This window comes from Dermacentor albipictus, chromosome 1 (assembly GCF_038994185.2).
Source record: "Dermacentor albipictus isolate Rhodes 1998 colony chromosome 1, USDA_Dalb.pri_finalv2, whole genome shotgun sequence".
Classification (NCBI taxonomy): domain Eukaryota; kingdom Metazoa; phylum Arthropoda; class Arachnida; order Ixodida; family Ixodidae; genus Dermacentor; species Dermacentor albipictus.
Window position 1 is genome coordinate 351234791 of NC_091821.1, and position 23101 is coordinate 351257891.

General features: G+C 48.6%; 1 protein-coding gene across 1 annotated transcript in view; it reads left to right on the forward strand.

Moving 5' to 3' along the window:
* Positions 1–367: 367 nt before the first annotated feature.
* The window catches only part of LOC135909633 (acetyl-coenzyme A synthetase, cytoplasmic-like), a 64129-nt gene continuing 41395 nt past the window's right edge, over positions 368–23101 (forward strand). Inside the window, exon 1 of the mRNA XM_065441640.2 lies at positions 368–1078. Coding sequence (XP_065297712.2) covers positions 738–1078 — 341 coding nt within the window. The 5' untranslated portion in view covers positions 368–737. The remainder of the gene's footprint in view (positions 1079–23101) is intronic.

A 23101-nucleotide genomic window follows, 5' to 3' on the forward strand; every position in this document is an offset into this window, starting at 1 on the left:
TGAGGAGGGCGTGCGCACACGACACAAGCGGCCGCGCACAGTCCTCCCCGCGCGCCGAGGATGCCCCACGTCAGCTGACGACATCCACCCGCCCGGATTCCTGTTAATAATTTCCCCCTTTTTCATTGCTTCCTCCCTCGACAAACAAGGCGGACCGTGTGCGGATGCACCGTGCCGCCCGCGCCCGATCCTCGCAGCTGATGCCGTGGCGCGGCCCGGTGTGTGACACTCGCACTCCTCTCCGGTGAGCCCCCGAGGCTGCTGCTTTCTCCCGCTCCCTCCTCTCCATTGCCCAGCACGCCCGTCACTCACACCCTCCTCTCCTGCTGTGTATTCTCCTCGCGGGCTGGTCGACTGCAACATCAGCGGGCGGTCGCGTACAGCTTGCAGCGAAGAAAGAAAAAAAAAGACACAGCTCTTTTTTTTTTCCCCCTTCTACGCTTAGTGAGCGCTATCTGCGGCCACCAGTGGCCAACGCGCACGCACGCACACACCTTCCTCCCTCGCCCTCGGTGCGCCACAAGTGCTCGTTCTTTATCACGGCGCGAAATCCAACACCGGCTTGATTCAGGTCCGGCCAGCGCCGAAGCAGTCTCGGTGTGCTGCGCAGCCGTACACAGCAGAACCTACCCTCACTGGGGGACCCGGGGGTCTCTCGCAGTCAAGGCAAGCCGCGGGGCGATCGGCGCCCCGAACCGACCGTGCAACGGCAGCGTGAGGGGAAAAAAAAAAGAGCCATGAGCATCCACGGTGCCCAAGACCAGCAGCGACAGGAGGGCGACGAGCCCTCCGTGCACGACAACCATGAGCACCACCGGTACCACGTGTCCTCGATGGCTCAGTACCAGCGCATGTACCGCGAGTCGGTCGAGGACCCGGCGGCCTTCTGGGGCAAGCTGGCGCAGAGGCTCGACTGGAAAGTGCCGCCCAGCGCCGACCGCTTCCTGGCGTACAACTTCGACCCCCGCGCTGGACCCGTGCGCCTGATGTGGATGCAGGACGGCGTCACCAACGCCTGCTACAACGCGCTCGACCGTCACGTGCTGGCAGGACGAGGGGACAAGGTGGCCTACTACTGGTGAGTGAGCGGACACGCACCCCAGGCTCTTCTTATTCGCCAGTCTCAAACTCACGAGTGTTCACATTATCGGGAAGTTCACAGTAGCCGAAAGGCTGAAACCGAAGTCGCTCGCCCTGCCTCCGAAAGGGGACCGCGTCTCGCAGTTCGAATAGGTTTCGTCGTTATTTTGATGACTGCTTGCTCCGAAATGCCGCAAAGCTGTTGGTTAATTATGATGAGTGCAGTAGTGGAGAATTTCAGTTTATGTTTCACCGTGGGTAAGATGATTCAAAACCAGAACATAGGTGCACAGGGTTATTTGTGATTCCGCCTGAGAGGAATACGGCCGCCTCGGTTTGGTGTCGAACAGGAGACCTCGCGCTGGTGGTACGGGCTTCTTCCCACGAGGCAGACAGCAGCTTTGTCGTCAAATATGCACGAAGCAATCACGCAATGACCGCTTATAGACAGATGACACGCTATATTTAATTCAAGTTATTGGTACCGCGGCTCAGCTCAGATTCGATTCACTGCGGCTTCCCGTTCGTCCTCTTGAGCCGCACAGTCGCGACTGACGCCAGTGGTCTCCGCTCTTGTCAACAAATGAAGCGCAGGCAGCGAACTCGGAGAGACTGCACATACCTTTTAGTCCCGACAGTTCGCATCTAAAAGCAAGTACGCTGCATGACGTAGTTTTGGCAGGATACTTGCGAACATATGTGCTCCGCTCGACCTATTCCGAGCGAGAAAGAGGCAATCATTCGTAACGCAAACGTCCAAATTCCGTCGCGCCTGCAAGGGTATTGCCGACAAGGCATTTAAATGTCCAGATTCCATGCCAGCAATCACGAAGTAGCGCCACGCCAAAGCCACTATGGCGAGAAAGGGAAAATAACAAAGCTCGTCAATAGAAAATATTACATACGTCATCACAAATATGTACCCTGCATCTAATGACAACAGTTTTTCCGGGAAGGTCGTCCCACTCATGTGTGGAAGCGCGAGGATACGACAAGACAAGTTTCGAGTGACGCATGAAGGCAGCCGCAGTTTGCTAAGAAGGCGGTCGGTGCTTTCAGACACCCATAAAGCGTCGCGGTTGGATAACGGTTTCGGGTAATTACGTGGTGGTACGGGACTGAAGTACTTTTCAAGGAAGATGCTGTAATTTGAGTTGGAGGTTAATGAAGAACGCCGTTCTCACGGACAGCGTCGACCGAGCAGCAGCAGCGGCGGGAACAACAACAATAATAACAAAGAACACGACGAAGCTGGAATGGTTCATTATCAAGCTTTTACGAACTGAGGAGAAACCGAATCTTCTCAGACGCATAGCGTACGCAAGAGACAGATGCCGAAAACGAAGCTAATTAAGCAACAGAAACCGTACGCAGAGCGCGGAATGAAAACGCAGCAGGGAGTCATGAACAGTGAAAAAATATCTTGATTGTTCAGACAGCCGTTTTTGCATGTTCAGGCGCCGTCTTTGCATGTACGTCATCATTTTGCCATTGCAATTTCGATGCGCTCTCCAGGTGAGTTTCGTCCAACAATGTAAAGTTGGGCTGAGCTTGCGATAGATATATGCATTTGTGCAAGTAGACGTTGAACTTGCTACACTGAAAGTATACCGAAGTCGCTGTGCAGTCCGTCGCGAATGAACGACACTTCACGAAACAGTAAAAATGAGGCGCGCTGTCACTCAAACAGACGTTTTGTTTGGTTCACCTGAGGTTTTGCTCGTCAATTGCCTTTCTGTCATTTTCAACATTCGTGACAAGTAATGCATAATGCAGAAAATAAAAAAAAAGAGAGAGGGGGGGTGGGGGACAGGGTGCCGGAAAAACAGTCATAGTGTGACGTTCAGATATGCTGCGACCAACAGTAGACCTGTGCTCTTCAATTGACTTACAACAGCTGGAAATTCAAAAACACCGCGCATAAACAGATACTATCCTTGGAAGATGACAGAAAGTGTCCAGAGAGATTGAAACACATTTGGAAGCACAATCTCTGGTGATCACTTGCGCACCAAGTTCGGACACGCTATGAATAACTTTGAAAGCAGTACACATATGCTCAAAAGCCGAAGGAAAAATATTGTTTTATTTGTAGCTTATTGTAGTGCGAAAATTCAGTTGCCACTTCCTCTTTTGAACTTGTAATTGCTTATTGCTTTCGTATCTTTGCCCGCTGTTTTGCAATGTGAGTCGTAAGTACGAAAACCACGGAGGAACGCCCGTACACCAAGGCGCTTCATAACGCTCAGTGTCGTCATTGTTTGCCGTTAACTTGCATTGATTAGCGTGCGCCGCATGAACGAGCAAATGTTCACAAAACCAATATGGATAAGTGATGGGGAATTCAGATTTTCCACCTTTGCATTGGTTTGTTCAAAAATTGCAATGCAGGTAGCAAACCAAAATATTCTCCGGTTAACTTACCTGCCTTTTCCACCTCTCTCTCTCTCTCTCTCTCTCTCTCTCTCTCTCTCTCTCTCTCTCTCTCTCTCTCTCTCTCTCTCTCTCTCTCTCTATCTATCTATCTATCTATCTATCTATCTATCTATCTATCTATCTATCTATCTATCTATCTATCTATCTATCTATCTATCTATCTATCTCAATCAATCAATCAATCAATGAATCCATCAATCAATCAAATAGTCAATCAAAGAACAACGTTTGGTAACTATGACCTCGAAGCATTTGGACAACAGTGCACACATAGAACGAAGGACAAACTAATACTCCCAATTTGAATGATGTAATCGGGTGTTATACAATGCATTAACAAAAAAAATAGAGAAGCAAAAGAAACAGCAAACCAACGACATTCCTTTATACATATACATTAGGGGAACGACAAATGTGACCGGCATATTTGTGCGAACAATTTAGAAAGCATGCTGTTTGAACGCGAAATTTATATAAGGTGTTTAAACTCTAATGTTTTGCCTGCCAAAACCATGATCTGATCACGAGGTACACCGGAGTGGGGGACTTCGGATTATTTTTGCCACCTAGGCTTCTGCAACGGACACCCAATGCACGGTGCGCGAACATTCTTGCATTCCGCCCCCATCGTAATCCGGCCACCGCGGCCGGGAACGAACCAACGATGAAATGTATATGTAGTCATTGCGAAATACGTGTATTTCCTTTTTTATCTTTGCCGCATTAACTGCTGCCGATTGGTTGATCATTAGCACTTTCGTGAGCGTCCTGACGAGCCGACTACGCGTTAGAGTATGCATTTTTAATTTCGACGCATGCCTCTGTAGTGGGGCTAAATAATGATCAATTTACTAGACTCTCTCTCTCTCCTTCCCCCCTCCCCCCCCCCAAAAAAAAGAAGAAGAAAAAGAAATCGAATTTATTAAGCCCGACACTTTCGGCGCCAACTCGGCTCCTTCCTTAACGTTTAAACGGCGGATGGCTGTGTGGTGCGTGGTTTGATAAAATATTTTATATGTGTTACTCTGTTATTATTACGTTTATAGCAGATTGCACAAAGTATACTCATAATAGAGGAAGTTATTCCAGCTATTTTACAGGATATCTTATAAAGAAGCCGTACGCCACCATCCGATTGTTTAAGATCTGCCGAAAGAGCCGAGTTGGCCCCTACACGCCATATTTATTTAATTTCACGTTTTGGCACAAAAAGTTGTCAACTCCGTAAGGTATCGGGCCATATACAAAAAAGGGGGAACAAGTCATGGCGCCTATAGAGCTTATGACGTGTTCACTTCGCACTCGAGTGTTTTTGTATTTTCGTGCCTTTTTTTTTCGTTTCTAAAGGCATACAGACGGACTTCCCGTAATTTAGACTCTCGGTCAATCCCCTTGGACAGGAATGTGTCACTCCTAGCGACGACGACAGCAACCAAACAGCACAGCGTGACGCTATGCGCTGTCTTCCTGCACAGTGTCTTCTAACAAGGCTGAGATATGAGGCGCGCAGAGGCCCTTCCTCACCAGATACGTTTATATTACGGAAGACAGTGCGACCGCAAACGCAAATTCACCGTGCACGCTTATAACGCCTACTTTCGCCTTAGGAAGGCGCGCTTTCGTCTAAAGTGCTAGCCTTGCATGTTTCGCTTCGATCACGTGTTAGACCAGCGAGCACTGATGGCTTAGCGGATGCCGGTTGAAGCACTGGCAGGGAGGAGGGCGTGCTGCTAGAATGGCGCCGTGGAGGCATCCCCGAATTTTATTTCGATCTCGTTTCTGACAAGACCTGTATTTTACTTCACCAAGCGTCTATCGCTTTCACGCTTCAGAAGTCACTATTCAGAAGCCCATCGCATTTATTCGTACCTACATGAAATACCATCAGAATTCGAGAAAAAGCGGCAATAGCATCGGCAGCACTCGTAAAATTACAAACATTCGACGGCGTTTGTTACTATATCAGAATACAAACAGCCAAGTTTATGAACATGGCCAAAATGTCGGTCTCTTTTTGGAGTAGGCGAGAAAGGCGTAGATAGTGTGCTTTCTTCAAGCAGCCATGAACACAATAAATGTCTGCTGGACAGTTTCAGATGCCGCGAATTGTTTAGTTTTGTCATTTGCCCGCCGAACTGAATTATGGTTATCCTCTCCTATGTCCAGTGATCCCACGAATGGCGACCTTACTTCTTTGACAAGTCAGAGTACAATAACTGCTTCCTATGGGCAAGCCTGTCCAATGGACAAGGCAGACTTCACTATTGAGGAGCTGCGACAAGCGCTCAGCCTCTCCAAAGGCCAAACTGACCCAGGTGAAGACCAAGCATTGCGGAACATTGATAATTTTTCATGACCGTATAGTGAACGAATATAATGAAGTATGGAGAACCTGCGTAATCCTTGCTGAATGTAGCTTGTCCGTGGTTAAACCTATTTTAAATCCCGTGCGCAGTGCAAGGCACCTGAGGTCCTACCGGCCAATATACCTAACCTCAAATGTCATCAAGTTAATGGAGCTAATGGTCATGTTTCGCTTATATGTTAGGGTAGAGAAGTTGAATTTTTTCCCTGATCCCATGAGTGGCTTTCGTCGCCACCGTTCATCTCTGGACAGCGTCTGGGACGTCGTGTCAGCGCGCGAATTTGCTAAAGGAAACAAGCATTCCGCCTACATGCTCTTACTAGACACACAGCAAGCTTTCGATTCGGTTCCGCATAAGGCGATTATTTTCGCTCTTGCAACCGCGGGAATTTCGGCACATCTGCTGCAATTTGTGCACAATTTTCTATCAGAGCGCCGGACGAAAGTGCGTTTTTGAGGAATGAGTGAATCCCGCACTGTGACGTGCGGTGTCCCACCGGGCATAGTATCATCGCCGCTTTTGTTTAACACAAACCCGCCGTGGTTGCTCAGTGGCTATGGTGTTGGGCTGCTGCGCACGAGGTCGCAGGATCGAATCCCGGCCACGGCGGCCGCATTTCTATGGGGGCGAAATGCGAAAACACCCGTGTGCTTAGATTTAGGTGCACGTTAAAGAACCCCAGGTGGTCAAAATTTCCGGAGTCCTCCACTACGGCGTGCCTCATAATCAGAAAGTGGTTTTGGCACGTAAAACCCGAAATATTATTATTTGTTTAACACCGTACTCGCACGCTTCCAAGTCGCTTGCCTCGAGACAGTGACTTCCCTGCGGGCATAGCTAAATCTATACAAATGATATTTTTCTGTGGATAAGCGGCCCTTCGCGCCTTGGTCCGCGGCTTCGTGCAAGCTTGCAAAGAGCTCTAAACGCGACTCCGGAGTACTTGGGTGAAGTTGGCCTGCAGAGGTCACCTGCTCAGTCAGCTGCAATAGTGTGTCATTCTAAACAATGCGATCGTCGAACAATGAGCCGACTGTACCTTGACGAGAGAGAGAAAGTAAGGACAGGAAAGGCAGGGAGGTCAACCAGAAGAGCACCCGGTTTGCTACCCTACAATGGGGGTGAGGGAAAGGGGAATAGAAAGTACACGCACTCAGTGTACCTTGACGAAACGCCTATAATCTGGGTGCGACGACACGGCTATTTGGGTTAATTGTGGATGATCGCTTATCTTGGCATCCTGCCGCTAAATTTGTACGACGCAAATCGCACTCCCCCCTTAAGTATGTGGCTTCCTTGAGTGCTAGAGGTGCTGGTTGCGACCAAACAACGGCTATCCAGGCGTACCAGTCATCTGCGCTCACAGGCGTGATGTATGCGTCAGCAGTCATGAACGTGCCGCCTAGTTCTATGGCCCAACTAGAACGAGATCAACGCGTTGCCCTTCGAGTAATGCTTAGATTACCTCGTGAGGCGCAATCTGTTGCATTACTCACTGAAGTGCATCAGTTATACCTGAGGCTGCAAGCAGACCAGAGAGCTTTGTATCGTATTGAGCGTCTGCACCGCGCATCGTATGGTCAATTGCTCCCCCTGGATCGTCTGTTCACCACCAGTTTTCTCGCATGGGAAAAATGGTGGCATTATTTATTAGCATTGCAGGCATTTCTGAACATGCTGCTTCAGATACGCCCCCGCTTCCGAAAGGTATCACCAAACACGTACTCCCCATTTATTTCACAATCTCTGAAACACAAAAAGCCCAATATGCATGTTTCGGTCATACTATAATTGGCTCAGTCGCACATGTTCGAAAGATTTCCAAATGATCTTCAAGTATTCAAAGATGCATCTGCACACAATGACGGTAAAAGCGCCTCAGCAGCTTTTCTGTACCTTTCGACTCAAGTACAACCTATATTTCATATACCCCATCCCGCCTTGATGTTGCACTGAAATACGTGCAAGATGAGTTAACCGCATCGAAGATAGACATCTTTATGGACTCCCGCGCTGCTCTTAGCAGACTGCAACGCAGTCACATTGATTGTTTAGTGGTGCAACGCATTACTGGCTCGGCCAACAAAATTGCATCACATGGAGTATCTCTCGTTGCCCAATGGATGCCTTCACAAGCAGGGATCGCCGGAAATGAAGAGGCTGATCGGCTCGCCTCAACTTGCGCTGTAACGACTGTGGCAGCCCTGAAATTTTGTGAAAGCTTGACGACGCTCGTCTGCTGATTCGTCGCCACCTACTCAAGCTGCATCCAGACCAGCGCGTCGCCAATGGAACGTTCTCGCTTCGTGTTTGCGCTAGGGCCCAACTACTCCAGTTAAGGGTACGCTGTGTGAACGTTGTGCGAACGTTGTGCAAACGTATAAGGCGACAAGGATGTGTGGCCAGTCCATCGTGTACGTCTTGAGGTTACTGCGACACACTTCAGCACCTGATATTGGAATGTCCCGGCTTCACTGCGCAGTGCACGTCGCTAGTGAGGGACTATCATCTCTTTGGTCTGCGGCGTACGACACTCGATGAATGTTTGTATCCCAGTGGTTCTGCGTCGCGACGCGATCAGGTTCATTGCGCTTTCCTTACTTTTCTAGAAGTAACTAAGTTAGCTTCACGTTTGTAGCTTATTTCTGTTTTCAAATGACAAGACGTCAGACACTATTTCTTCTATTTTACCATTCTTTATTAGCGTGACCTACAGGGTGTGTTCTGCTTTATTCTTTGAGATTTGTCACCTCGCCCTGAGTTTCTTCTTTCCGCCCGTTCTTCCTATCTTCCATTTCTATGTTTCTGTCTCTTCCTTTCTGAAGAGTAGGCAAGCGTTGTGCCCCTTCGGTTGGCAGTTACCGGCCTGCTGTATATGTTTTCAAAACAAATATTGATAACAATAATTCAGAGCGTGAAGTAAATATACTATCGAGGCCTGCGAATATGACGACGAACGCCGACAGTCATCGTCGTAGTCATCATTTTTAAATAGGACGCGAATTTTGGTCAGAAGCAAGATCTATACAGCAACTTAAGAAACATCGCCAAGTAAGACGTGTACTTGAGAGAGCGTACTTCCGAAGCTCAAGGTAACAATGCTGTGGAATAAGTGCTTTGAAATGTCGCAAAGGCACTCTTGTGAGCTGACATACGACAAAAATGGATAGGCTGCTCAATTTAGTCGGACAAATTAATTTTAAAAATCATGGAGCGCACGCTTTCGCTTGTAGCGAAGCTTCTGACGGAGATCCGTCTGGCCAGGTATTACCATAATAGCAATCAAAGCATCAAAATTTATGGTCAGTGACAAGATATGTGATTGCTATAATACGCTTCTGCATCGTACTTTGTGGCCACAAACCCAATCATTTCCCTTTTCTTCCCCAATTTACGTCATCAGGTCACTCAGTACGCAATCTCACCTTTTCTTTACATGCTCTACCCCTGACACTGACGTACACAACATACGGCTGTGTTTCTAGCTTCGTTCGGAAAAGAGAGACTGAAAAGGAAGAAATGAAAGAGTGGAAACGGTAACCAGACACACTTCCATTATGCTAAGAGAAGGAAAGAAAGACAGACAGAAAGAAAGACTCAAACAAACAAAGAAAGCAAAGGCTACTAAGAGTACGTCCATTCGGATCTGTGCAGAGAGACCAGAAGTGATAACTGAAGTCTGTCGATCTCGGGAACTGCAGGAATGCACGTGTCGCTTTCTGAGTATACGACGCCGCGATCCAAGGACGTTTCTCACCGAGAGTCTACGTGATCCAACGTGGTAAGGAGATGAAGGCGCTTGTCGTCGTAGCGGGGCAAAGCAGATGAGATGTTCCCCAGACTCTACGCACCTGCAACTGTCGCACGGAAGTGCACCTCGCATCCCAATGAGGAATGCACAGGCCTTTGTGAAGGTTACTTAAAAGCGGATGCCAATTCTACTTTTCCAGAAACTGCCTCCACGTTGAAGATATCGGCTGAATTAATTAGCCCATCAAGTGTGTGCACAGTCGAGGATACCTGCCGACTAAAGCAACGATTGATTTGTTTTTGTGGCTGTGGTACGAATCAATTTGCCTTTTAAAGTGGTCTTGAGCCGGTTGAACGCTGTCCGAAGACTCGCTTAGGTCGGCACAACAAGTGGATACTAAAGCGAAGCGTTCTTTGCCCACCCTCCTGGCTTTGGCGTGGCCGCTCTCTGTGGCTAGGTCGATCTGTATCTCGGTGAATATAATTGTAGTACGCATACGAAGAAGCTGCCTTGCACAACTGTCCGTTGTCGGGCACAGTGCGAACCGGCACCGGGTGCATCGTTCGAAGCGAAGGGGGTCGGGACGACATCCGATGCACGTAGGCGCGGACGTGAGCTCCAACACAAGCACGCCGACGTCGCCACGTCCTCGTCACCGCTCGATCGCCTTCATTTTGTAGTGATTATTCCTTTGGTATCACGTCGTCGTCGTCGCCGCCGCTCCGCCGCATTTATTCTGTCGCCGTATTTATTCTGTCCTCGTTGCTGCGTTCTGGTTTCGTCGCCATCACGCGTCCCGCCATCGTCACTGTTCTGTCTGTCGTCGTCATTTCATCGTTATCGTACAGTCCTCATTACGCCACCATGACCGTGTTGTCATTCCATTGTGATCGAGCCGCTGTGGTCGAGCCGCTTTCATCATTGCGACGTCGTCATACAGTCTTCGCCACGCCTTCGTGGTCATACCGTTGTCGGAATGACGTCTTGGTCGATCAGTCGTCGTCATTCTAGCTTCGTCATGCCGTGGTAAAACAAAGACGTAACTGTCGAGGAAGGAAGGAAGAAGTGGAGAAGGAAAGGCAGGGAGGTTAACCAGTTTAGCTTAACCGGTTTGCTGCCCTACACGTGGGAGCGGGATGGGGAGGATGAAAGATGGGGAGGAGAGAGAGAGAGAGAGAGAGAGCACATAACACGGCACACACATCGTCAGTTACAGTCCGTCACTCTTGCGCGGTAAGTGACATCACTGTCACAGCGGCTTGTTCAAGCCCGTCTTCGTGACTGTATACTGTACTGTACAGCACAGTACAGTAGTAGATAGTACAGGAAAGCGTATTATCAACACGCGCCTCTCTCTTCTTTCTCTGCAGGCATATAATGAAATTTTCCGCGAATTACGTCTCGTTCTAACTGGCTTAGGACCGTTAGGCGCGTTCCTGAGATAAAGCCTGCAGGCGCCAGTAGGGAGTCCCCCGTTTGCACTTGCGTACGCTTCTCTTTTTATTACTGATATGATATGAGGAGATGTCGACGCACAATTTAAAGCGCCAGCTACTCCTTAGCTCTTGAATGGGTCTAGCCTACAACCTACATGGGTTCAAGTTTACATATAAAATAACCTTTGCATACAAGCACCAGAACTTGTCAAGCAACGTTTTCACAGTAACCCTAGGACGTAAGAAATACATGGTACATACAATACACAAGATAAATGATTCCACAGCTCTGTAGAAGAAAGTCTCAAAAGTACGAATGATACTGACGCCTAACAATACAGTCTCTAGTCAGCTGGGGGTGCATGCAAATGCATTATCACATATAGTCACGACAGAACAGAAAACATAACATAATCCACACACACACACACACACACACACACACACACACACACACACACACACACACACACACACACACACACACACACACACACACACACACACACACACACACACACACACACACACACACACACACACACACACACACACACACACACACACACACACACACACACACACACACACACACACACACACACACACACACACACACACACACACACACACACACACACACACACACACACACACACACACACACACACACACACACACACACACACACACACACACACACACACACACACACACACACACACACACACACACACACACACACACACACACACACACACACACACACACACACACACACACACACACACACACACACACACACACACACACACACACACACACACACACACACACACACACACACACACACACACACACACACACACACACACACACACACACACACACACACACACACACACACACACACACACACACACACACACACACACACACACACACACACACACACACACACACACACACACACACACACACACACACACACACACACACACACACACACACACACACACACACACACACACACACACACACACACACACACGCACACGCACACGCACACACACACACAAATATATATATATATATATATATATATATATAGCGACACTGATATGAAAGGAACATTAAAAGCGTTAATAACGGCCAACAGTGCCGCTGTCTTCGAGCAACGTTTTTAATGATTTTAAAGCACTTTCCTGCAAGGCCTTTGTTGGACAAGCCCTCAAAAGTTTCTTTAAACTGAAAGGTCGGCGCTCTAATGTAATTAGGGCTGATTAAGTCGGCGTCTTGGTGTGTCGTGATGTGGGCGGTCTAGAAGGACGTGACGTATATCTTCATCTACAAATCCACACGCACATTCGGTGGTTTCCGCACGGCGGATTCCATGTAAGAAATGCTTTGTGTAGGTATTGACTAGCCTTAATCGATGAATAACGGTCTTCATATTATGTGCAGCATATTGCAATCACTCAGTTCAGCCCTTGGGCGCGGCCGCGCAGCCACCATTGAGGGTAGGAGCCATTGTTCATTGCTGCGCGTCTCATATGTGGGTCTACTCTCTCTTAGAGAAGACGACGACGAAGTGTCCTGTGTGGAACGCTGCCTTTTCGTCTCTGTGAATTTGAAGCTACTTAGTGGGAGACGCCACTCCCTTAACTACGGCGATGGACGAGGAGTCGCCTGGAGAGGTTCCTGGTCCTTCTACGTCAACAGCGACCGCACCGAGAAAGCGGTCTAGTCGCCCGAGTGACACCTACAGCGAGGACACTGTGATCTACTCAGGGACCAGTGATGAAACCTCGGATGACAGCGACTTCGTGCCCGTAGCGAAGCACAAAGCAAAGAGAAGACTCGTCAGGACGTCTCCTTCCACAAGTAAGGCAACTGTGATCTCGACGCGAAAGCCATCAGACCTCACCATTTTATATGTGCCTGTGGCTGCTAGCGACAATCTAAACCGGATCAACCGCCAAGCCACATCTGTATCGCTCGAGGCACTCGTTCCGGGTCAGATCAAAGATATAAGGATCAACGCCCGTAAGAACATCCTCGCTATAGATGTCACAAACCGCAGCGCGCTAGACATTCTAAGCAACGTTAAGGTGCTGGATAGCATCAACGTACGCTGCTATAAACAAGACCATCATGACTCTACGGCCGGCGTTGTGTATGACGTAGATAATTCCATAAGCGATGCTGACCTGCATATACTCATCAAGCCGGCGACAGAGGGAATTGCCATATTGCAAGCCCGTCGCCTGGGAAACTCGCAGTGTGTCAAGTTAACTTTCAAAGGAGACAGCCTACCGTCCCACGTCAAGGTCGGTCACTTCCGACACATTGTACGGCCTTTTGTGCCAAAGCCGCTTCAGTGCAGGAAATGTCAAAGGATAGGGCACGTTAGTGCAGTTTGCACAAACGCTGCCGTGTGCTCCCGGTGCTCTGGGTCGCACAGCTCCGACGCCTGTCGTGCAGAAAACCAAAAGTGCGCCAATTGTCAGGGCTCTCACGATGCAACTTCAAAGAATTGCCCACATGTGAAAAATGAGGCGAAAGTCTTGAGGCAAATGGTCAGGGATGGTTCCTCGCACAGGGAGGCTGCCGCTAAGGTGCGACGTCGACGTTCACGTCGCCGGAGTTCTAGGAAACCCACTGCTATTGCTAAGGATGCACCGCGTCCACTGACAGTCCAGACACTTCCGCATACAACTAGCAATAGCAGCAACGACGTTCCTCAGCAGAAAGTCTCCAATCTCATTGCCTCAAGCGAGGAGTGGCCGCCATTGCCACGGCTAGATCCACCAGCGGAGCGACAAGATGTAGCACGCTCGCCGAATCATGCTTCACCTTCTGGCAGCAACCAAGACAACGACAAACAAGTTGTCACCATGATAAGGGCCCTTATGAACACGCTACGAGCACTACTGACTGCCATACACACTCCGGCGGCTCGAGGCGCACTTCAAATACTGGATGCCCTGTATCCGGTACTTTCCGGTCTTGAGAAGTACCATGGCTGCTCCTCTACATTCGTTCCTTAAAGAGGTCAAGGAAGCGTCTATCTTCCAATGGAATGTCAGAGGCATTAAATCGCGCATTTCGGACCTTCGTCCGTTTGTTTTTAAGAACAAATTTCCAATAATTGTCATTTGTGAACCAAACGTTGAGAGCGCCATCCGCCTATCAGGATATGAAGCTTTCATGTCTGCCACCTGTACCGACCGCAGCAAAGTCATCGTTTATATCAGATGCGATTTCACATATGTTTTACACCCAGTGGCACCTGATGACAACAATCAGTATGTGTGTTTGACTATAAAATGCAAGAACGTCGCACTCACGCTCATAGGTGCCTACATCTCACCTTCGAGTCGATTTGACAGCGCAAGACTAGGTGGAATTTTAACAGCGACATCTGGACCATGGGTTATTACCGGCGACTTCAATGCGCATCATCCGCTATGGGGAAGCTTAAAGATGGACTGTCGAGGAAGACGTGTACTATCCTTCGCGTCGGACCATGAGCTCTGCTGCCTAAATGATGGCAGTCCCACCTTTCTGCGGGGATTGACATACAGCAGCTGCCTGGACTTGACTTTTGTTTCAAGATGCCTCAGTGCCAGTGTGAAATGGTTCACGGACAACGAAACGCGTGGTAGTGACCACGTTCCAACGTATGTTAAAATCGACGGCATACGCAAGTCACACTCTACTACAGTTCTTCATCACATCGACTGGCCTAAATACACGTTGCTCATGGAGAAGAATTGCCAAGAGATCCGGGACTGTCTGCCTGGCAACATCGAGAAGCTAATTAACGCCGCTGCTCAAGAAGCCACAAGATCTTTTAGGCCTATTCCTAAATTCTCTGAATTCGAAGCAGAATTGGAGCGGCTTCGAGCAATCCGCCGTCGCGCGGAAAGAAGGTACAGGCGCACCAAGTCCATCTACGACCTAAGGGAGGCGAGACGCATACAGAAGAAGATCCAGCGTCGGATCAACGCCCTGCAGTCTCTAAGATGGAAAACCTTCTGTGATACCCTTGATCCGCATAAACCCCTGTCACATATATGGAGAACAGTGCGTGGTCTTCGAACATCACCGCAACAACGCCACTCCTTCAAATGCCTGGCTCTCTACCAAGGTCGCAGAGAGCTCGACGTAGCGGACGACTTCTGTGTCAAGGTCGCTGGTCTACCGCCATCGTTCGCTACACATGATCCCCGTGATGTTCCAATCTCGCGGGATTCTCGTATGGACAATCTGTTTTCCATCGAGGAGTTGCAGGCGGCGTTGGCAGCGTGCAGACGTTCCTCATCGCCTGGGCCTGACGGGGTGACATACGCAGCTCTTGGAAACCTCGGTCACACAGCCCGGCATGCACTTCTAGACGTGTACAATAATTCATGGCGTGAAGGAGAAGTTCCAGCTGCATGGAAGTCCAGCCGCCTTGTGCCTTTGCTCAAGCCAGGTAAATCACCCCTAGACGTGGCGTCTTATCGTCCCATTGCTCTGGCCAGTTGTCTAGGAAAGGTGATGGAGAGGATGGTGCTGACGCGTCTAGAGTGGTATCTAGAACATTACAAGTTATATCCTGACGCTATGGCAGGCTTTCGACGCGGACGCTCTTCTATAGACAACGTCATAGATCTTGTCTCGTCTGTTCAGCACGAAAAAAGCCTCAGGAAGCTGTCAGCGGCGATGTTCCTGGATGTTAAAGGCGCATATGACAACGTAACCCATCAAGCCATCCTGGACGCCTTGGGTGATGTCGGCCTAGGCGGCCTTGTTTTTCGGTGGATATCCAACTTCTTGAAGGACAGGTCATTCTTTGTGCAAACAGAGGACGGTGCGTCATCACAACGCAAAACCTACCGAGGCGTACCACAAGGCGGAGTCTTGAGCCCCACTCTATTTAACCTGGTGCTCATCGACATGGTTCATACCCTTCCGGAATCCGTCCATGTGTCGATCTATGCAGACGATATATGCATTTGGTCATCAGGAGCGACGCGTCCTCAGGTGCGCGCCAGACTTCAAAAAGCGGCCACACTAACATCAGGTTATCTTCGAGCACGAGGTCTGGAGCTGTCCTGCGAGAAGTGCTCTATAGTCGCTTTCACGCGTAAAGCAATGAAACCATACGTTATCAGAATTAGTGGACAGCCAATTGCCTACGAGAAGACGCACCGCTTTCTAGGAGTGATAATAGACCGAGACCTTTCCTGGAGTCCTCATATCTCCTACCTAAAAAGGAAATTAGTCATGATAACCCACGTGCTCAGATTTCTTGCGGGAAAGTCATGGGGTGCGTCTGTGAGTGCGATGCTCCAGCTCTATAACGCACTGTTCCTCGGTCTCCTGCGCTATAGCTTACCTGTACTGGGTGGGACCGGCAAGACCAACCTCCGTGCCCTCCAATCTGTACAAGCTCAAGCTCTGCGAATTTGCCTTGGTCTTCCTAGATGTGCGTCCACGGCAGCAACAATAGCCATCGCGCATGACCACCCTATCAACACGTATCTTCAAGTCGACACTTTGAGGATGCATATCAGGCACTTCGCCCGACTTCCATCGCATCATCTCGCCTCCCTTCCTGCCGCTCGACCTCGTTCAGCGTTTAGCAAGATTATTGCCGCCAACAATGGAACTTTACCGTCAAACTTCACGCCTGCAGCACGACCATCTCAACCGCTGTGGTGCCTCCATCCACTCCAGGCTGTCCTTGTTATTCCCGGTATCAAAAGGAAAACAGAGATGTCAACTTTTGCCCTCAAACAAACCGTGCTTTCAGTGCTACATGAACAACACAGAGGACGCATCCACGTTTACACTGACGGTTCTGTATCCTCTAATAGTTCAGCTGGAGCAGTGGTGATTCCCACAGAGTGCGTCACCCTCAAGTTCAAGACATCTCACATTACATCATCGACAGCTGCAGAACTCGCAGCTATCCGTGCTGCTCTGGAGTTTATCGTTCAGAAATCATCACATTCATGGTCCATCTTATGTGACTCAAAGGCAGCTCTTCAGTGTCTGATGTCCCCTTTCAACCATGGACCTAATGAGCAACTAGTCGCAGACATCCGACTACTCCACCATCACGCAATCAACAAGGGACACAACATCATCTACCAGTGGATACCGGGTCACTGTGGAATTTCAGGAAATGACAGTGCGGACGACGCTGCCCGGTCGGCTCATGATGGCGCCCAGATTATACCCATACCACTGTCAAGAACAGATGCAGCCACAAGTCTTCGCTCCCTCGCCCGCGAGCTTACACAAAATCTGTGGAACACCAGTGACTTCACGAACGCACGTCTCCACAAATTGGATCCACGTCTGCAACTCCGCCTACCACCAGGGTTGCCACGAGCGGAAGCAACACTTCTGTGCCGCCTGTGGCTCGGCGTGGCGTTCACGAACTCATATTCATTCCGTATCGGAATGGCCGACAGCCCTACTTGTGACACCTGCGGCTGCGAGGAGACGATTGAACACCTCCTTTGTGACTGTCCCCGTTACGCAGTGCGAAGAACAGTGCTTGTGACCGCTCTCGCAAAACTGGACGATCGCCCCTTTACAGAGGAAAAAGCTCTAGGACATTGGTCCAGACGGGCTTCGGCACTGAAGGCCTGAAGGGCTTTGTTGAAGTTTTTAAGGACGTGCGAATTGTGTGACCGCCTTTGAACGTTGTAGAGCGTAGTTTCGCGTTACTCTGTGAATTTTCTTTTTTTTTTCTTTTTTTTCCTCTTCTTATTCTTTCTCCTTTTATTCCCTTTACCCCTATCCCCAGCACAGGGTAGCCAGCCGGTACTTACACTGGCTAACCTCCCTGTCTTTTCCCTCCTTTGTCTCCTCCTCCTCCTACTCTCTCTTAAGTTTGCTATCTTTGTTATTAAGTTGCTTCTATTTTTATGCGTTGCATATTGCAATCACTCAGTTCAGCCCTTGGTCGCGGCCGGGCAGCCACCATTGACCTTTAGCGCAACCACGTGACGTGACGTCACGACAGCCGGAGGAAAAGCTGGGCGCCAACTCGCGCAATATGCAACGCATTCTTGGCTTAACCAAGCTAAGCCTGGCCATTTTTTCTGTCTAACGACAATGAAAACTTGAATTCAATAAACGGATCAATATGATATAAATTCGAGCTGTTAGAATTCTAGTCAAACCACGTATTTTTACACATTTTGAAAGACGTTGTCTTTATAATGCAGCGTAATTTATTCTTTGATATTGGGAGCGGAACCACATCATCTTTGAGGCGTGCTTGTCGCGCTGCTTTATCGGCTGCTATGTTGGCAGGGATGTTGCAATACCCTGGTATTCACTGGAATGCTATTTTATGCTTCGCTTGGCCATGCCTTTGTGAGGTCTTTAAGTGTTTCGTATATTATATTATCACTGCACATTTTTCCTTTTGTGCTGCAGAGTGATGTTAGAGCCGCCTGTGCATCACTGAAAATATCCCATTTTTGCGCATCTCTTACTGAAGTTAGAAATTTTATCTCGCAGATAGGATTTCGAATAGTTCAGCCGTTGTGGACGAAGCAACCCGAGATAGCTGAAATGATTCCTGTTAATTGAGGTGCGGTATAACGATTTCTTAAGTTGAAGAGGTTGCTGTACTTGAGCCATCTCTATGGACGTGTCTGTATCCTGAATACCGCATATATATCTGATAAAATACTACATCTTGAGCAGCTTGAATGAACATGTTTTTTTTTATATCCCGTCTACTGACAATTCGATTTTTGGAAGTGTAAGCAGCCATGGAGAATATTCGACGACTGAGTTCCGAAATTCATTTCTTGGCAATGTACGAAGATTTTCTCGGATTTCTTTGTGAACATAACTTCTAACTGAGTTCAAGAAAAGACGGACATGTGCAGTGGACGAACAGCTAAGTCAACGCATACCGTTATCCCACTTTGTTATACGAAACCAGCAGGGGCCTGATTCACAGAGGTTCTTGTTCACACGTGCGCTTTGCCACCGGCCCACCACCCTCGCTAATATGGCCAATATCGCAATTTGCTGTCAGCTTTTTTACGAATAGTTCGAGAGCATAAGACCATTCCTGTGAAAACATGTGCCCAGCTGGTCGTTACGGCCTAGGTTATATACACAATGGCATGAAAAAGAATGGAAAGTCGGTTTGCTATTGTAACGGCGCAAGTATGTAGCGGCGCCGTTTAGTGACATATATATGTTCGGCGCTGTGCGTGTTCAGAAAAAAAAAAACGTCAGAAAACGTCAGTGAAGCCTGCACAATGCGGCAGGTACCATTCAAGGATTATTGCCGTCATTTCTTTTTTTTTTTTTTGTTCAGCTATTCCAGAACGTTGGCACTGCGGTGAGCAGCAAGTGCTTCATGCTGCAGCGCACTCACAGGCATTCATACACTGACCCAAATAAGGCCCCCCCCCCCGACTCGCTTAATTTCAGATGTCACACGCCGTCATGCAGGTTTTGATAGAAACGGAGCTCACTCTTCGGCGCTCAATGCGAAAGCATGGAAGGCATGAAAGGCAAAGCATGAAACTAAGCTTGCGCTTATTGCCTGAAGGCAAGTGTGTTACCTCCGCGAACGCAAAAAGCGTACGTGTCCCATAAAATACCAACCATAAAGCAGAAAGTTCGGGTAGTTCTCAAAAGTGCGGGAAGTTCTGAACGTGAACACTGTAGCTGTCGTGGCGGACGCGAGCCTGTAAAATTCATGCCCGAGCGTCAATGAATGAATGAACAATTAATGAATTTAATCAATCAATCAATCAATCAATCAATCAATCAATCAATCAATCAATCAATCAATCAATCAATCAATCAATCAATCAATCAATCAATCAATCAATCAATCTCTGTGTGCTATCATCAGCCCATCCAATACCTATTCAAATGTACTGGATCGCGATCCAGTATAGTTCTATGTCTTCCATGCATTTTCCGTAACAGCTTTACGGAATTGATATCAATGCCGTATACATTCCATACCGCTTCCATACAATACTATGGAAAACGCATAGTATTACTGGACGGCATTTTGAACATTTCGGAAGGAATAGACAAATTACTTTCAGCAACGGGGAACACGGGCGGTTAATGATGAACCCTGGTATAAAGCTAGGCGTGCAAGCTTTCTGTATTTTTATTTATATTTGTTTTACTTGGTTTCGCTCCGCACAGGATGTGACGCATCCTGCACAGTGTTATCTCCGTGCGCGAGCTTTTTTAACGGAAAGAGAACACGACTATCGCAGATCAGCGAACCGTGCAGCGAATGACGTTTCAACAGAAGAGCAGCAACAATGCAGGATGTCTCTCATGCCACAAACGCAGGAAGTGCCTTGAAATACAAAAATGACAGAAAAATCAGAGAGCAAAAATAGCAAAACGTCCCAAAAGAAGTAGAAAAACGAACGTGTATGAATAAATGTAATAGCATCTGTATTTGGTTCGCTACGCACATGACTGCAACAGAGTTAGTCTTAGCGGCATACGCGAATTCCATCTTCGTTACAAGCACTGTAGCACTGCAAGTGAGTTGCAACACGGCATTCCATTATTTAACGGGCTCCGAGATTGTATGGCAGTGCGACATACGAAAGATTGCTGAACTAAAAGCGGTTCTTTTTAGTGGCCGCAACCCCGTTCACGAGGAAAATGCCACCTGCCATTTTTCTTTGTGGTAGCAGAAGCGTCGGGTCTATGCCGTATCTCTACTCATGTTGAGCTCGATAGTCTATACCACTACCAGTACCTTAGGCGTCGTCTTCGTCATTGTGACGGTGAAAATTACCGGCTAATCAGCTTGCTCGCATGCAAGCGGTGGTGGCGCTCACCGTACGATATTCGCATACGGATAAATCACGGTGCTATTGCAATGTAAAGAATCATAAGTGACCTGCTTCCAATATTTTGAACGAATTAGCGTCCGACAAAGAGAGAGGAAATAGAAAATAAATCAATCAGAAACCTATATACGTCGTCTCCGTATACATATATAGCGGCCGATGCGTTTCTTCGGTACCTTAAACCCCATCAAGTGCCAACGGTAGGCCTACAGAATTTCTGAAAGAAGCGCAGTGTTTGAGCTTACTGCTCAACGAATGTACGAACGAAGGAAAGCTGTTGAAGTCGCAAGGCGTAGAGAAAGTATCCCGCGAAGGTGGAACAAAATACAGGCATTATCAAACATGAAAGCGATCCGATTCCGAGAAAGACGGACGCAAAAGGCCACGCTCTAGGGCTTGTGTAATTCTTGTTGGGTAATGCCGCTGCTATATCCGGCGCTAGACAAAACCGAGAACTCCGCACGCACGCTGCATTACAAGGGAGGGTATACGAAGGGAGAGCGGCGTCGACCTCGACGCGCGTAACGCCAGCGAAGCAGATATAAGTATCCAAACGCTCACAGATAGAGGAGCCACGACAGACGTACGTTTAACTCTTTCTGGTAAAAAGAAAAAAAAAAGAAGGCCTAAAGCAGACGGCATCGTCAAATCAGCAACAAGGCGCAGATGCTGAGAGAGCACAAAACGAGCAAAAGCGTGACGGGATTATCAAAGTGGAGGAGAAACATTCGCTTGTTCTTATACTTCACTCGTGCGACGGAGTTTGGATCAAGAGGCGTTGACCGGCCCACCGGCTTATCTAGGCGGGGTGCGCTGGAGATCTTCACGGTGGGGGGGACTCTTTCGACGGCGGTCAAGTCGACCGCCGACACTCGATGCTGCCGGGTTTCGAGCAAGCACTTGCTTCGCCAGACGAATGCCACGCCGTCACAACAAAAGGGTCCGCTCTGCCGAGTGCGCAACGACGTGACCACGTTCGAGGTGTCTTCCGTCGGGCATCCACCGCACGTGCTTATCTCGGCGGCAGTTCGTACTAAACGCTTGTTTGAGTGTGATACCGTTGCACCATGAGTTCCGGATGTGTGATTCGATCCTTTTTCTTTTCTTTTCTTTTTTTTCTCTCTCCGTTATCACAACTCGAGAGTCGCGCGTTGGGGCAGTGTTACGCACACAGCTCGGTGTCCCCCGGCGCCCTAGTATTTTTCCGGCCAGGCCGAAGTTCGAAGGTCTGCTGGCTTTCCTCCGCCAACCGGCGAAGTGGTTCACACGAATTTGGCAGTGCTTGTTCCGTGCTTGCGCAGGACGCGAACACTGCGATGCATCGGCACGGAGAAACTCTCCCCTAGTGCAAGCAAGGATGTGTCCCCTTTGTACTCGAATCCTGCCCCGTGTGACTGACATGACGACCGGGTGATGCCAACATACCGCTGCTGCGACACGAATAGCGAAGTGTGATAGTTTACCACCTAGTTCGGAAAGTGCGCGAGAATCGATTGGGTTTCAAAAGCTTAGTCACTTTGATGTCGCGAGACGTCACATCGTAATGTTGGTTAGCGTCAGCCTAAACAGTAACCAGAATATGGTGCGCTTACTTGAGGCGTTGCCTGTATCTATAACGGAGCATCCCCTCTAACAGTGGTGAAGCCGAAAAGACAGACTCTATACCAGAAACGTGCCCGCAGGAAGCGGACACATTTACAGAAAATGTCTCAACCGTATCGAAAGAGAAAAAACTCAGGATGTTACCACTTATAGATGACATTGCTCTGTTAGCCAACATTGGAAACAATTTATAGAACGTGATTGGAGGAGTGGAACGGGAATATCAACAGGTGGTGTTGGAAACTGCCGCTAAGAAACTGAAGTTATGTTCAATTGTGTGACGAGGGCGACGCGGTGTGTATTCTCCAAAGCACAAGAAATATCCGGGAGCCTCTCTGCTCGGAGAAACGGGCCTCCGCCGTGACTGGACTGCTGACCTCAGCAAGTGGGCTCGGGAGGATTTGAAGAGACTTGCCGAAGTTAGTGCGCGTCGCGAAATTGCATCCATTCACGTTAAATTCGGAGGTTTTACGAGTCATAACCACGACATGATCACGAGGCACGCCGTAGATGGAGAATCCCGATTAATTTTGACCACGTGGGGTTCTTAAACATGCACCC